We start from the raw sequence: 15,749 nt of genomic DNA on the forward strand, positions 1-15,749 counted from the left end.
TTTTTACCAGTTCACACCCCACCCGGTTTCCGGTAATCACTTTCCGACTTCGAAACAAGTCTATCGAACGTCAGGATCAGAACCCCGCGCGTGCTTCGTTCCGGGAACCGGAACTCGGTTGGCGCGCAGTGTTAGCTTCCCCCCCAAAGGGCCCGACCGGCTGGTGGCAAAAGGGATTGCGGTATTGAATTTCATGTGCTTATCGAAAATACAATGAAAAATTCATTTAAACGATTTTTTGCTCACATCTGTCGTTGCCATCGACGCGGATGTTGCTGGTTTTTTTTGCGCCACGTGCACCGCGCGAGGGAGTTGATAGGTTAGGTTGTGATGCTTCAAATCTGCAGTCTCACCTCACTCACCACGGGATCACGGAACGGGTTACCTTCTGATCACGGTTTCGATACTTTTTAAAGGTTCCGGAAAACATTTCAAGGTTTGCTCGTTACTGGTGTGTGTTAGAATGTACTTTTATTGTGCTTTTTTCAATGTTGGTTGTCACTGAACATCTCACGAAACTACATCCATTCTTTACAAGAAGTGCTAAAATGTGAAAAGGGGTGCCTCGCTCGAACACCCTCCGGTCGCTGGTGGCCAACGGACGGGGAGTTACAGATTGATAGCCGAGCAAACCACGAGGGGGAATCCTTGCATCCCCTCGAGAAATTCGACTCCCAGACGCTAATCGTAGCGAAGTATTAGCCTCATTCCTGCGGGAATGCTGCAGACATCGAATGCTGATGCGCTACTTTAGCCGCTCCATTTAGCAAATTGATAGTGGCTCCGGGTTTGGACCCGGACGGTGGTGCTGGGGATGGAAATGTGGGCTGTCGTCTGGATTTGCCACACGCGGTGGACACGTCGCAAAATGCGAAAAGCAGCTCTAATTTACTGTTCCTTAGCAACTGGCGAAGAATTGGGGTGTGAATGGTGTTGGAGCATCAGCGTGACAGAGCCGGAGAGCGGTGAGCGGTAACTATTTCGAATCGTGCCTCAGTTTTGGGAGAAACAATTTCTAGCGTTCACAGTAAGTCCTTCAGCACGACGAAGCAAGAGTACGACATGTTGACCATCTGCAACGGGAGAAGAAACTGTGACAGGTCGCCGCAAATTCTGTCCATCGTGAAGGTCGTACCGCTCCGAAGCCTTCCATATCGACGAAGGCAAACTTGCCCGCCGTAAGTCTGGACGCCCTTTGCGATCGCATGATCATGAACCTGACGTTCCGCTGCATCTTGCAATCGAACGTGTACCAGTCGGTGGCGTAGAGAGCCGTTCCTACCTCCAAGCTCTGTTGGTGGGAAAGGAAACATGCGAAAAAAGCAAACCCGCCACGATGCCCACGGCAGAGCGTCTTACCTTTTCGGAGAGCTTCGTTCCGAGGTAACAGTAGCCAAACGTTTCGATCGTCACGTACAGAAAGAGGATCATCATGTTCAGAAGGTTCGAATTGATACCCTAACGAGCGAGAGAGAGAGGCAGACAAGAGACACAGAGTAAGGGACAAGAGACACAATCGATCGCCCAACTGTTCGAGGACTCACGGAAACGACAAAGTACAGCATCATCGTGCACCAAATCAGAATGCACAGCACGAACTGGGTCAGCATCACGGGCTGAAGCACGAGTTCCAACAGCTCGGCACAGCGTAACGCCCGCTGGTGGAGCTCAAGAATTTCGGCCATGGCTTCCACCCGTTCGCTGCCGAGACTCGGCAGCCCACGAAGATGCTCCAGCTTCATCACCACCACGTGCTGGATCGTTTCGCAGTACTTGATCGAGTCGAAGATGGCCAAACATTTTACGGCCCCGGTGTACGCATTGGCCCAGTTTATCGGCACCATGAACGCGGTATAGATCCAGTAATCCAAAAACGACGTACGATGGTCGAGCCCGTAGAATCCTTCCTCCATCAGAAGATGGAACTCAACCGTGGAACCGTTGCCACTGTACAGATACGCCGTCACACTGTCCCAGATTGGTAGCATACAGTAGGCCGTAACGGCGGTGATCATGCCGACGCAGTACACCAGGTTGTACTTGTGGATCCGATAGTTGTGCACGATCAGGTAGCTCCCGATGGACATCGGCTGATAGTCTCGGAACACTGCGCGTAGGGATGTAGACACTCAGTGGTCACTCGGAATCGGAGTACGCGGCCGGAACCTTTACTTACCAATCTTTACGAACGCTTGAAGCTCTTCGATCAGTGCCACAAAGTGATCGTGGCGCATCACGAACAGCAGCGTGCCCCAGTAGACGTTCGTTTCGAGGATCAGCTCCGCACAGCCACGGACGGCGGCTTCGAGCGACGGGTAGCCAAAAAGGAGCTTCGGTACCATCAATCCGAAAAAGTAGATGCTGAAGATGAACCCGAACCGGTAGCGAACCGGGCCATCTCCCCAGACACCGATCAGCCGCAGGAGCTGCAGGATGAGCGGCATCACGGCCGTTTCGTCGTCTGGTCTTAAGCTCACCATCCTTAGTGAACGGTCGAGTGGACGTGTGTTGCTGTGACACAAGATGTTGGTGGCGTTTTTATAGCACCACTTGCCAGTTCTAGTGTGGCACGTGCCGGCTGCGGCCGGACCAAACGTGTAATTTGCCTGACATCCGTCTTTATGAGAGCGCGCGTAAATACACGGTTCCGGCGTTCTTCGTCTGAAGTCTGAATAATTTCTCTACCGTCCGCCGAGTTTGCGATGGGATAATGGGACATAATTATGGTTTTGTTTTCGCATGGAACGCGAAACACTGTAAACAAGTTCTGGATCGTTTTTGACAGCCGGAAAGGGGGGCGAAGCCTTTTAACTTTGTCGTAGGACCTTGGAAACAGGATAAGCGTTCTACCGGTTCCAAGATTAATATCGATTTAAGCGCACGGTGCTTACCTGATGGTGGTGGCCACATTTGGCCAAGCTTGTAATGTCACCTATGTCTGGCTCTGTCACAACCACGTCCTCCCAGCATCCTTGGGATAATTAAATGACTCAATTATTCCACGGGCGTCGGTTTCGATTTCGTAGTCTGCCCCTAAGACAGGGTCCAAAAAAGTGATCCTTTCGTCCGTTTCATCTTCTTCGCTCGCTCTGGCCACGGGTACGGTGTGTGAAAATTGGTCCGAGAAAAAATAAAACCCCGAACATGTTGGGTCGGGTGACGTAAGCGCAAGATGGATGGGCCTTGGGCCTGGGGCGAAGCGGCCGCGGACATGTATCCCCTTTCTGTTCGCCCGAAGAGCGTGCCGGCCACGGTTGGGGAGAGGGGGAACACTTGTCCTAATGGGCCATATATTTTCAATTTTGTCCGCCCTGTCTGATAACAAATGGCCCTGGTGGTGGGTCGGGGCCCGGTACGGAAGTGGTACGTGCGGTCCGGTTGGGTTGTAGCGATGAGCGGATACCGTGCGGGTTGCAGGGGGGCTGTCTGGCGAAAGGTCCCTTCGTTGTCGTCCTGGTCCGTCGTACATGCCGTGACCACAGCACACACATGGACCGGCGTCCAAGGCGTTCGCCTATTTTTATCCACATTCCCATCGGCACCGGACACGCGGCCGCCTTCGGGGGTTATCCTCGGGGTTTGCTGCGTTTTCATCGTTTCATTGTCGTCATCGTGGCCTCTGCGAACTTGCCGAGCACGGCAAACGCGCCATTATGGAGGGCAAGATTTCCCTTCACGGGGCCCGGTGCCTTGTTATCGCCGACCGTGGCCGGCTTTACGACTTTCCTTTCCGCTTGCAGCCCGAGGATGACTTCATTTTTTTTGGGGTGCCCAGTTCCTATATGAGTCCCGGCGAGGTCGTGTGTGTGTGCGCGCGGGGGGGAAATGAGATGTGCATGTCCTTCGGTAGTCCCTTTCTTTTGGAGCGATTTCCTTGGGTGGCGAGAAGGCAGAAAAAAACGGAAGAATAACACCGACAGGAAGTGGACCACTTTAGAGCGGACCGCTGCACGCTTTACTGTCCTCCTGTTGTTGGCTCCCAGGACAAAATGGTGTACGGCCATGAAATGATGATCTCATGCGAACGTAACCCACACGCTTCTCGCGTCCGCTTCGGTGAGATTCTTATCAGACGCCTCTCACCACGCCACGCCAGGGGCTTCCTTTGCCGAGGCCACGCCAGAACACGTGCTGTGCTGCTGAGTCCTTGATACCTCACGCTGGCCACACTTCGCTCAGGCTGGTCTCTTTTTCCTTGTGCCCTAAGTGCCGGTTGTCCGTAGCAGTTACTTCTGGAAGGAAGTTTTCAGAACACAACGACTCAGGGTGTGTGTGTGTGTGAGAGGATAAATCGGAAATTCACTTCGGCAGTCAATTCGGCAGGATTCCGGAGGGGGCGGACCGGGCCAGAACGACCAACGCTGACCATTAATGTTATCGTTTTTGCTCAATGTGTGATAACCGGTGTTCGATTTATTGTGTCTGGCTAATGTTTCGGGAGTTGGGCGACCGTTTAGCCGGAAGCCATTCCGGTTCGAATCGACGAGGGCACCCGACACCACCAGGACCACCACCTCTGCGGGTAATGGAAACAAATTGCCTCCAAGTGGCTGGTGATGGTTCCATTTAAAGTTTAAACAGGCATTTGTGTGTGCGTATGTGTGTGTAGGGGTTGTTTGATGGCCTAAAATAAATTCACTGGACGCAGTTCCACCACCCCACACATAAAACGGGCCACATAAATGATGCAGTGCCGGTGAAGCATTAATCGGGAACACACACAAAAAAAGATGAAGATGCACCAATGGCTGATGGAGCAGATTAAAAAAGAGGATTTAGTGTCGAATCTGATCCGGATCGGAGCCGGATTAAATTGCTTTCAGGGGGGTTTTGCATTAATGAACTGAAGGCTAACTCTCTGCCCGCTCGGTAAATCATTCCATTAGTGCGTGCAGTTGGCGTAACGATTTAGGGGGAAACCGAACCCCAAACGTTTAATTGTATCGAGCACCCAAACGTAATACAATAATTTTCCATTGCAGTACACTAAAGGGTGTTTCAAATGCATCTTCTAAGTCATCTGGTGTATTTGGGGACTAAATTTTAAAGTTCGATTGTGGGTCAGAAAATGCTAAAATAATGTGTGCCTTTGGGCCATCAGCCGAAAAGACAACGGTGGATCAGTTGTTAATCGACTTGAGCGGAACTAATTTCGGCTGTCAAATGGTACAACGGATCGACTTAGGAAACGTTGTAGAATCTGTTGGAAAGAGATTATTTTTTGTCGCCTCTGGGGCCAATTTGAGAACTCTACTTCTACTCCTCTCTCTACTTCTATGAATCTTGGGCGCTGTCAGTTGAGCATCACTGTCACCGTTTTACATTGCGGACGGGAGCATTAGTTCGAGTTTCGGCTTGCAACTGTCGGTCAAGGGATTGTGGATCGACGTAGAAGATCCTGGCGTACTGTTTCTAGTAAACTCTCGTTAGTTGTTTCAGATACGGTTATCATCTAGCTGGACTCGGCCGTGTAGCTTTCCAAGCATCTCCAAGATTCGCCCGAATTTCCGCTTCTACTGGTCCAGATAGTGAAGGACACAGTTTAAATCGTTTTGTAATTAACGTTAAACGTGTAATCACTTCACAGTATTTCGCATTGAAAGACGGCTAAGTTCGGATTGAATTAGCGATTCGCCAATCACAGTGATTAGAATCTCACCCATGATGATGCCCGAGAACTGACAAACAGCAAACACGTCCCGAAGGCACGTGCACCTCTCATCAGCGCCATCATCATGCCCGCCATCCGTTGCCGTTTGATGTTAAACTAACCCGGCCCGGAGCATGACGGCGAGCCACCCGAGTGCCCGAGTGGTTCCACTTTTCGTCGGTTAAAGCTAATAATAATTAATTTCCTAAATTGACTGTCACCGTGTGTGCGGTTTAATTAACTTTCCAATAAAACCAACCAACCCATGGGCCATGACTGTGGTAAGTGGAGTGATCCACGTGGCGCACTTTGATGACCGGAAGGGCCCTTGGGCCCGGAAACTCGTTGCGGGCGTTGTTGCGCCGTTCCACGGGCAACTCATTTTTGAGGACACCGGACGGGACACAGTTTACCGGAGATTGAAGTAGCTTTTATCGCTTGAAAAAGCAGCACCTTCTTCGGGATGCTCCGATGCTCCTTTTCGTTCGGAGCGACGACGCGAGCGGCGTTCGGAGTTCATAATTAAATTGATCTCTCGAAAAACCCGCCGCCTCACATCGCTCGAGTGCGCTCGAGCAGCGCTTTCCATCTTTTCACCGTTCAGCCGTGGTCGGCCGGGAAAGGTGTTTTCCCGGTGTTCGCTCTCGGCAGCCACTAATACGAAATCTTCTCACCGCCCCGGAGCTTCGGTTCGGGCGTTTGTTTTTTTGTGCGCCCCTTTCCCAAGTCGCATCTCGACAAACCCTTAAGCTCTGTGTGTTTGAAGTTCTTGTAAATCTTGTAATTAACTCAAACTCCCACTTTTGTGGCGCGCTCGAAAAGATAAGATCCGTCCGTCCGGATACGAACCCTCCGTGCACTCCGGGTCTGATGCAGCCGAGCCACGGGGGATGTCGATTTCCCTTCCAGCCGGCGGCGGCGGCCAAGGACCTTCCCTTTTTTATTCACCGCGCTTTTTGCAGCCTTTCTTCCGTCAATTTTGCTTGATTAATTTTACATCCTCCGCTGCGCCCTGTCCGACGGTGGGGTTTAATCTCTGCGATTGAGGAATCCTGTGCCGTCTGGGTTGCCTTTTTTCTAGCTATCAGCCCTCCACCTTGCAAGATCCACACTGCAGTGCACTTTTCTGCACGCCGCTCCGTCGGAGTGTTCGCCGTTCGTTTCATTACGGGGTTGGTTTTCCGCGCACACTTCCGGTTCCGGCCCCAAACCAGCGGTCTCCAAGTTTGAAGCTGCTTTCCTACGATTCTCTGTCGCGCCCGGGGAGTGTCTGCGCCGTTATGCCTGAATGGGTTTCGGTGTCGGACTGGGAAAACGGGAGCCCCCCAGGAGGAGGCTAAGGATATCGTACGAATGGAAAACCCAGCCGAACGGATGGGCAAAATCTTGAAGACGGTACCGAATGCACCGAAGGGTTGGTCCAATGGTAAGGGATTTTCCTTCGACTTCTGAGTCGAGCAAAACCCGGGACCTGATGAGATACTTAAGCCACCATCGGCCGAAGGTTCGGTAAATTAAAGGAAGCTAAACGTACATAAGTCTCTCCCTATCTCTCTGGGACGAGTGGGTTTTCCCTTTTTTTTCTTGGTGGCAACGGTTTGGTTGGTTTGATAGTGCTATCCTTGCGCGGCACCGGCAATGGAAGCGAGAAATGAGATTAATCCGCCCGTATTATGGTTCGCGATACGGGGTCTCGCGAAGTGCATCGCGGGCGGTGCCATTTGCAGACCCTTCTGCACCGGCACCGACAGTCCTGGCACTCCGACTGTGGTGCGACTGTTTTGAAGCCCCGGTGCCTGGGCTCGATTGGCAAGCAAAAATGAAAACCACAAGCATACACAGAAAAGGGAAGGCCCGTTTAGCGAAATCCTTTGGCGCGGCCCGACCGGAAACCGGGGGGCCCCATTTGGCGGCGGTATTAAGCCCTGCTGCTCTTTTGCTGGGGTCGCCTGCTAAAATGCATAAAGTGGGGTTGCTTGCGACCGTACGAACGAAATTAGCGTCGGTTTTGTCTGTTCTTGGCCCGTTTCGTGGCTCCCTTACTGACATCGCGAACCTTTTTGCTCTGCGCCGTCAGTTCTGCGGTTCCTTGTCCTTCGTTCGAGATTTTTCTTGCAGGTTCGCGTGTTTTTCGGTACGAGCTGTGGCGCAAAGTATGCTAATTACCTCCGGCACATCGTTGTAAATAGAATCAATTTATTCGTTTCGTTTCGGTTTCTTGTGCCGTTTCCCTTTTTAATTATTATGACACGGCGAGGTGCGAAAGCGTGCCGCGAGTGTGGAACATGCCGCAGGCCATCGTCGACCGCTGAGATTAGTTGAGTGCCACACATTGAACTGCACGAGGGATTGCTCCGGGCGGCGGCACTTTAATCGCAACGCGCGAATGCTTTGCGTTGGTTAAATTGAATCAATCGCTGACCACGCTCCGCTGTTCCGTTTGGTGGTCCATTTTTAAATACAACGCTCACTCACCCTCTCTCTTTCTCTCTTTCTTTCTCGTTGTTTTCCAGATGGCTGAACGGAAAGTGGAGAAAAATAGCGCCTAGGATTCCGCCGCCGGCACGATAGGGCAATATTTATCCGTGGCCGAGCGCGGCGTGGCCAAGGATTACACATATTCCGCGGACCCGCCTGCCAGGGACGGTGCACAGCAACAAATCGCGCTTAAAAATATGAGCAGCGCTGCTGCAGCGACACAAATCCATCGAAAAAACCATCGACCAGGGCACGGCTTTAAGCGTTGGGCCGGCATTTCGGACCGGCTTTTGTGGCGAGTCGTGTAAAAAAGCGACCCGACCGACGCACCCGGGCCACACGGAACGAATAAATTACGGACAAAAGAAGGACCCGTTCGCTGGGCCCGCTGGCCGCGGAGTGCAGCCCGGCGACCTCCGGGTGGTTTTGTTGCCGCCGGTTCGCATGATAGAGAGCAATAAATTAATAGGAGATAAAAAGAGTGTATCCTCTGGTGCGCGCGCCGGGTTTCAGTGCTTAACCGGTGCAAAAAAAGGGGATCAGGATTCCCGGTCTTTGCGACCGACGGCGAGTTGTTGGCGAGCAGGGGGGGAAACCGATTTCCACCGGCCGACCGTCAGTGGTCAGTGCTGGGTAACTGGAGCTGGGGTAAAAAGTAATCACGGACCTTACCAGGCCCGGCGACTGCAACGACAAACAGTTCATAGAAGCAAAAAGACAAAACCACGAAGATGGCCGCACGGGGTACCAACGGCGGCCAGAAACGGCGGCCGTCCGCGAAACGCGTCCGCGGCGAGTTTGAATAAAATGTCCTGCAATAAAAATAAGGCACCGACGAGCGCTGGTTGTGTCGTGGTTGCGGACTCGATGAAAACTTGGTCCGGCCCTCGGTACGGCCCGGACTTATTGTACTAACAGACCGGCGGAAGCAGACCGAGCAACACTGAAAAGGTGGATCCGTTTAACGGTCCGAGCCGAACAGAATAGTGCGCGCTGCGGAAGGTTCCAGTTTGGCTTCCAGTGTGGGTCCTGCTAAGACCCGCGACCCGCGCGACCCTCGCGGTAAAGTCGGGAACGCCGAGCGGATCCAGCGACGGAAGGAAGCGACGGAACACCGAACGAAACAATCGCGACCAGACGCGCGCGCGGGACCAGACCGGGGACTCCGGCAGCAGCATCAGCAGCCACCAGCCAGGATGCAGGAAGTGGAATACTTCACCGACAGCCAGGCGGCCGAGAAGCGGAAGCACCGGGAAGCGGTGCGGAAGTGCAGCTACGATCTGCTCGAGCATCATCGGGGCTTTAACAAATGCGACGAAAATGTAAATTACACCCGCGATCCGCTGCTGCTCACCTCGTCCGACGAGGACAGCAGCGGGTCACCGACGAACGAGATGAGTAATTGCATCAAGTTCATGGAGAAACCGACGCTGGTAAGTGATTTCGATTGGCCCAAGGCGGTGGTAGAGCACATGGAGGGGTCCGAGTCCGGTCGATCGATAGGACCTGCCCGAGGATGCCGGAGGATGCCGGAGTTATCTGTTGCCAGTGGCCCAGAATTGTTATGCGAAACCCCGAGCTTAGTGGTTTGGTTGATTTAAAATCAGGCTTCCCAATTTGCATTGAGAAATGGTGCACGATTGAAGGGAAAGGGAATGGTTTTAAGCGTTACACTCTCTTTTATGAGGTTTTGCAGTACGCCGTTGGTATTTGTTTGATTTCAATTACTACGCAAATGATATGCAGAGGGCATAAAACGGTAAGCTTCGATGAATGGGTTATCCAAACAAGTCTTTATTCATTTTGAAGCAGCACACGGTCATTGAACCTTATGTTACCCGTTTAATGTTTGCTCGAATAACGATTTTTGTTCTTCAATTCCCACCGAGTTTACATTAGACTAAACTATAAACGTAACGAAACTTCTCAGTATTTAGTTTTATCAATCAATTCTTAGTGCTACTCAGATTCACTGAGAGTAAGAGGCAATATCATTATAATCGATTACTAGAATAATTATAAAAGAAAGTGACAAAAAGTGTTTAAATATAATGTTACTCAAAAATTTTAAGAAACCTCTTATGTCGTGAAAGTCTTCAGTTCGATGAATTCACTTGAGCAACGCAGAGGATCGGCTCAAGCCGTTTTCTCATTCGATCATCGCGCTCGTCTCTCATCGAACATAATGATCCGTTAATAAATAGCTCTTTGTTGTACGCATATTGACTTTAATAAGTCCCTTAATCAGTGTCCCAATGGTTTTGCTTTTATGCCTTCGTAATAACTGTTTTAATCATACATTTTGATTAGTTGCGCCTTTACGCCCTAAGCTAGTGCTGTAAGTTGTCAACCAGACAACGTAAAGGCGCCAATCAGGTGCAAATAAGTTCCTTTCAGTTCAGAAGAAAAAAACTGGTTCTAATTCATTGGCAGATTCTGGATGTCCTTGAAAATGTAAAGATCGATAGGTTCGATAGAAGGACGCTCTGTCGGGAACTAGATCAAGGTCATCGACGTATAAAACGGCACGTTGTTTTACATGTGAATTTCAAAATGATTTAGGCTTTCAGGAAACTCGAAGCACCGCAACCGGCGACTCGGGAACCATATTCTCTAAGTACAGCCATTAGTTACGCCGCGCCGGAGACAAATGGTTTGCCATTGATAGTGTCAATCATCGTAACTGGGAACACATGTGGCCAGCGCCCGGGTCGTAATCGGGACCTTGCCTCTCGGGGAGGGACGTACGTGCGTGCGCCATTCGAGTCCTTGCAGCGGTGCGTCACGAATAACGAGAATGACGAATTGGCAGAGACCGACGCTAGACTCCCGCTTGGTAGCGACACCTGGACACCGCGCATGGAAATCCATCTCATTCGCCGTCTCGTTTCTCGTTCGCAGATAAAACGGTTCGCGCTCGGGTTTCTGCGCAGCACGGAGGACAGCTTACCACTGATGTGCCATAAATCATCGCCCACGTCGCCGCAGCGGCGGCTGAACGACATCCTGTCCGAGGAGCAGCGGACCGAGCGGCCCGAGCGGACCAGCATCCTGGCCAGCCTGGACCAGATCGTGTCGAGCAAGTTCGGGGACTCGTGCAAACAGTCGTTCGCGGGGTCACAGCGCGCGCTCCCGCCGGCGTCGGCCGAGGCTCCCGGCGTCGAGTACGAGTTCAAGCGCAACCTGATCCGCCAGACAAACAGTGCCAGTTCGAGCCCGAAGCGCTTCCCGGCCTTCCCGCAGCCACCGAAGCACGCCGACAGCCTGAGCAGCGTTGCCGGCCGGCTGGGCGATCCGACTGGGCGAGCCGGCGACGATCGCGAGGAGGAACTGGACCGGGCCGCCTGGTTCCAGGCCGGGTTGCCGCGCGAGGTTTCGCTCGAGGTCCTGACGCAGCAGAGTCCCGGTGCGTTCCTGGTGCGCCGCAGCGCCACCAAGCACGGCTGCTTCGCCCTCTCGCTGCGGGTGCCGCCCGGACCGGGCCCAAAGGTGGTGCACTATTTAATTATGAAAACCGAGCGTGGATATAAAATTAAGGTAATTTATGGCCAAACCTCCTCCTAGGTGGTGGTCACTCCACCCAAAAAATCTCAGCCCAGCTCCGGCTTCAGGTCGTAACCGGAGGGCGACCTTGTTTGGTCCTTCTTCGGTTACACCTGGTGGCTCGGCGAATCCTGAGGGAATTTAGCAAACATTGTGGTCCAAACGACCCCTGGGTGAGCACTACCGAACTATCCCTGTAGAAAAGAGCGAGGCACCCCAATTAGGAACAATCATATGCATCGTCCAGTGCACCGGCGGCAGGGTCAGGATATTAAAGCCCCCTCAAGCCTGGGCCTGGGAGCTGTGAACGGGAAGTGGACAAACAATTTTATTCAATTTGTAACCAATGTGTCCCACCTGTGGGACCCATTCCGGGAACCACCGCTCACCAGCTCTAATCATAACACTTTTTGATGAGGCCCCAGCCAGCTTCCGGCGGAGTGCAAATATGTTTGTACAACGCGAAATACGATATTCAAAGCCCTTTTTTTTGTCGGGACTGCCGGATGGTCGGAAACCGGGAACCATTTTTCAATCGGTATGTTCTATTTCCATAAATCACTATGCAAATGCCACGGCACGCCCGGATTCCTCTTTCCCACGGGAACGTAATCAAAGCCCGCGAGTCCGCTGAATGGGCCATTTTGTGGTTATTGAGCTGGCAAACATAAAAAAGCTAGAGCTTCCAGTTGATTTACTTTGAACGCTTTTTGATGTTTGTTTGGCCAAAGCGGCCAGGCGACTTTAATAATGGTTGCTCTTTGCTTTGCTGTGTCAAAAGAGCGTCATTTGGAGGGTGCTTGACTTCCAACGAGTAGCGATCGTTAATTACAGTTTCGAGGCGTCAACGGGGGCACTATTTTCAACCGAATATTTGACAAGCATTGAAGAAAGTGCGATAAATACTGTGGCACTGTGGTACTCTCCCGCGGGTAGCCTTCCAACGGTGAGTTCCGTCCGCTAACGTCACGCTTTCCCGTTGCAGGGTTTCATGAAGGAGTTTTCTTCGCTGCGCGCCCTGATAACGCACCACTCGGTGATGCCGGAGATGCTTCCGGTTCCGCTGTCACTGCCACGGCCGCAGAACATCCCGACGAAGTGCAAGCACACGGACGACTACGACACGTACAGCACGCTGAACGAGTTTTCCAAGCTGTTTTCCGACCTCGACATCTGCTCGTAGTTGCCGCCGCCGGTTGCCGTCGAAGCCATCGCCACCGCCACCGACGGTGGCTGCCGGAGACGGCGTCGTCGGTAGACGACGGGAGACGGCCACCGTTTCGCCCGGGGGACGAACTATTGACCAGGGCTCTGCCGGTGACAGCTGGTTCACCGCAACCCGGTGAACGATGGCAGCCGACCCGGGCGGAGGGCCCCGGACGAGTTTGTAAATACTGTACCACAAATAGTGCGTGTAAATAGTGCTCTCATTGCCTCGCCGTTCACCGGCCGCTCTGCCCTCGGCACGAACGCGAAAGAAGAGCCAAAAAAGCCCAACGGAACAAGTTCCCTACAGAGCCGGCGGGTCCCCGGAAGCTGCGGACTAGAATCGGGAGTAGCCGAAGGAGGCGTCTGTTCCTCACGGGAAGCCCGTCAATACCAAAATAAGGATGTGGCGACACGTGGTCGCGAAGCGAAGGTACGAGGTCGGCACAATGGACCTGTTTGATATTGTGATATATTTGGAACGTGAACGTTACCCCCGTGTGGCCATTCCACGTGCGACCCGAAGTTGTAGAATCAGCGCACGGGTCGGCCTCTGCTGAAGGCAGTAGCAGTACTAACAATTGATTTAAACGGTCGTCCATCTCGGCCCGGCCCCGGCCGATGGACGTAACCCGTACTGGACTATGTGCCCTATCGATCGTATACACACACACGCATAGATACACACACACACACCGTAGTAGTAGACACTAAGTGGATAATATATGTGTTTGAAACCCGGTTTAGCGGAAATAAATGATTTGTAAAGTGAAGTGTAATTGGATGTGTTGATTCGTGCGTTGCTTGGTTGTTGTTGGAGCCAGGTGAGTCCCCGGAACCCAGTCCTGTCATGTTTGATGAGACATTGCGTGGTTCACAGGAGGCTTGCCGACTCTGGAGCAGATCTAGGACGTCCATTCAGGTCCAACTAAATCTAATATCGAGAGATTAAAATCGACTTCCGGGTTCAAGTACCTTTCCTCGCGTTCACAGTTTGTTGGAGCGAAAATTTGTCCGGAATTTATCGCCGGGCAAAGCACGATTAGAGTCGCGACGACGTCCGCCGCCCATTATGCAACGACTTGGACTTGGCGTATTCCGTCGCCATCAAGAAGGGCGCTTTCTTTTTTGTGAGAAACTTTCATCGCTTTGCTTTCGCCGAAGAAGTCTGGATTCGTCGCAATCTTACGCCGCCACTTCAGCACTCCAATTTCTCCAGGAGCGAAACTGCTTCTGTTGTCGCAAACAACTCTACGAAGGACGACGACACCGGACACACTCGGTGAACGGTTAACGAGTTTTTGATTACATCCGCACCCGGAACCACCGTGAGAGATGGGAACGATTGGCGTCCATCGTGACGGGGATTGCTCTCTGTGGACGCAATGGTGTAATATTTTTATGGCCGACCTCATCCCACTCCCAGAACCACGCGCACTGGACTGGATGCCTTCATTTCGGGACGTTTGTCACTCCACGGATAATGGCCGCTTCCCGATTAGATTAAAGCAAAACGGCCGGGGGGGTAGGCTGCTGATGGCGGGGAGATTAATGGCCCCACATGTCCCTAGTTAATGTCCAGACTCCGCCGCCAAACAGAGCAGAAGCTGAATGGTGAATGATTGAAACGTGACGTTGGATTCAAGCATGCAGCGGACTATTCTATCCGGTTGACATTTGTCAGTCCGAGTGAGGCCGGGACATACGGAGGACTAACTGGTGTGAAGCAGTTCGTAAATAATGTCGAATTGTCATCGCGGACGCTGCATGGTCGTTATCGACAGTGGGATACTGGGCAGCATGAGGACACTGGGCTTGGACCTTGAGAGGAGCCTCGAGAGTGTTGTGTGAAGAAACTCGTTCGTTCGTGGCTTGCTGGCTAGTGGGCTAGCGGCTGTGTCACGCGAACACTCCATCGAAGGAGGCTACTACTGTCGAGTGGTTTGCTTTCCGGGAGCACTTTTTTGACTTTTGCTAACGCCACAGACTCCGCCGGCGTGGTGAGTCCTTTTTATTATCCCATTATCTCGAGAGAGAGAGCGGGAACGCGGCACGGAAACGCCATTTTGGCGGGCCACTTGAGAAATAATTGTAAAATAACATTTGCTCTCGCCGCCTGTCGCAGCCATCAGCTGACAGGCTCTCCATTCGCCGGCTGGAGAGTGGCGCGCTGACTGACTGCCGGCCGGGAACCGGATGCGACTGTGCGACAAGTTTGAAGTCCCGGGATTGCTCACTGCACTGCGCCGTAACGCATGTCCTGGGCATGCGAAAGCAGACGGGGCAGAGTAATTGTGTTAGTACAGCCAAGTGGCAGTCCGTCAAGTGGTTGAGCCGGCGATCGAAGCGAGGGAAGCGTGCTGAGTGTTTGCATTCGCCAAATGGCCATTTCGGGCCATTTCGCGCCCTTCTGGATGTTGTCCTTCGTTTCTTTTGGGGGGAGGGGGGGACTCCGGTTTCGTTTGAGCGTAGTACCGGCTCAAGTATTACATCTCCCACGCTCCACCGGTGAGTGTTCGAAAAATGTACACTCAAACATGATTGAGCCTCAATTTGAGCAGAAAAGCGTACTCGGGTCCTGAAGTTTTGCCCTGAAGAAGAACTACATGGTTGGCCTTTCTGAATGCGCCCCTCCGCAGCTCCTCGCCGCTCCTCGTCGGGTGAAACTTTAACCCCGAAAAGGGTCGAAACTTTGGCTCCACTTTCCCGGAAGTTTGTCCGGAAGCTCTGCTCGCGTCTGGGGCCGTACCAAGCCGGGGGCCAACTTTAAGAAAAGTGTAACGGAGCGGCAAACAAAAGTTGTCCCACCGGAAAGCAGCATCCATTCCGCAGTCTGCCGGGTGCAGGCCCAAAATCGGCTACTGCACCCAGT

At 52.5% G+C, this 15,749-nt stretch overlaps 2 protein-coding genes across 2 annotated transcripts; one reads left to right on the plus strand and one right to left on the minus strand.

Annotated features, from left to right (window-relative positions):
- Positions 1-1,022: 1,022 nt before the first annotated feature.
- On the minus strand, positions 1,023-2,480 carry LOC128270963 (odorant receptor 49b-like). The gene is made up of 5 exons (XM_053008392.1): positions 2,177-2,480; positions 1,545-2,107; positions 1,360-1,458; positions 1,136-1,291; positions 1,023-1,073 (listed from the first exon to the last, which is right to left on the minus strand). Exons 1-5 carry the CDS (start codon positions 2,478-2,480, stop codon positions 1,023-1,025), a joined length of 1,173 nt encoding a protein of 390 aa, XP_052864352.1.
- Positions 2,481-9,324: 6,844 nt separating this feature from the next.
- On the plus strand, positions 9,325-12,854 carry LOC128270965 (EGFR adapter protein-like). The gene is made up of 3 exons (XM_053008394.1): positions 9,325-9,561; positions 11,030-11,665; positions 12,657-12,854. The coding sequence occupies exons 1-3, from the start codon at positions 9,325-9,327 to the stop codon at positions 12,852-12,854; spliced, it is 1,071 nt and encodes a 356-aa protein (XP_052864354.1).
- Positions 12,855-15,749: the final 2,895 nt, after the last annotated feature.

The sequence above is a fragment of the Anopheles cruzii genome, chromosome 3 (assembly GCF_943734635.1).
Source record: "Anopheles cruzii chromosome 3, idAnoCruzAS_RS32_06, whole genome shotgun sequence".
NCBI lineage: Eukaryota > Metazoa > Arthropoda > Insecta > Diptera > Culicidae > Anopheles > Anopheles cruzii.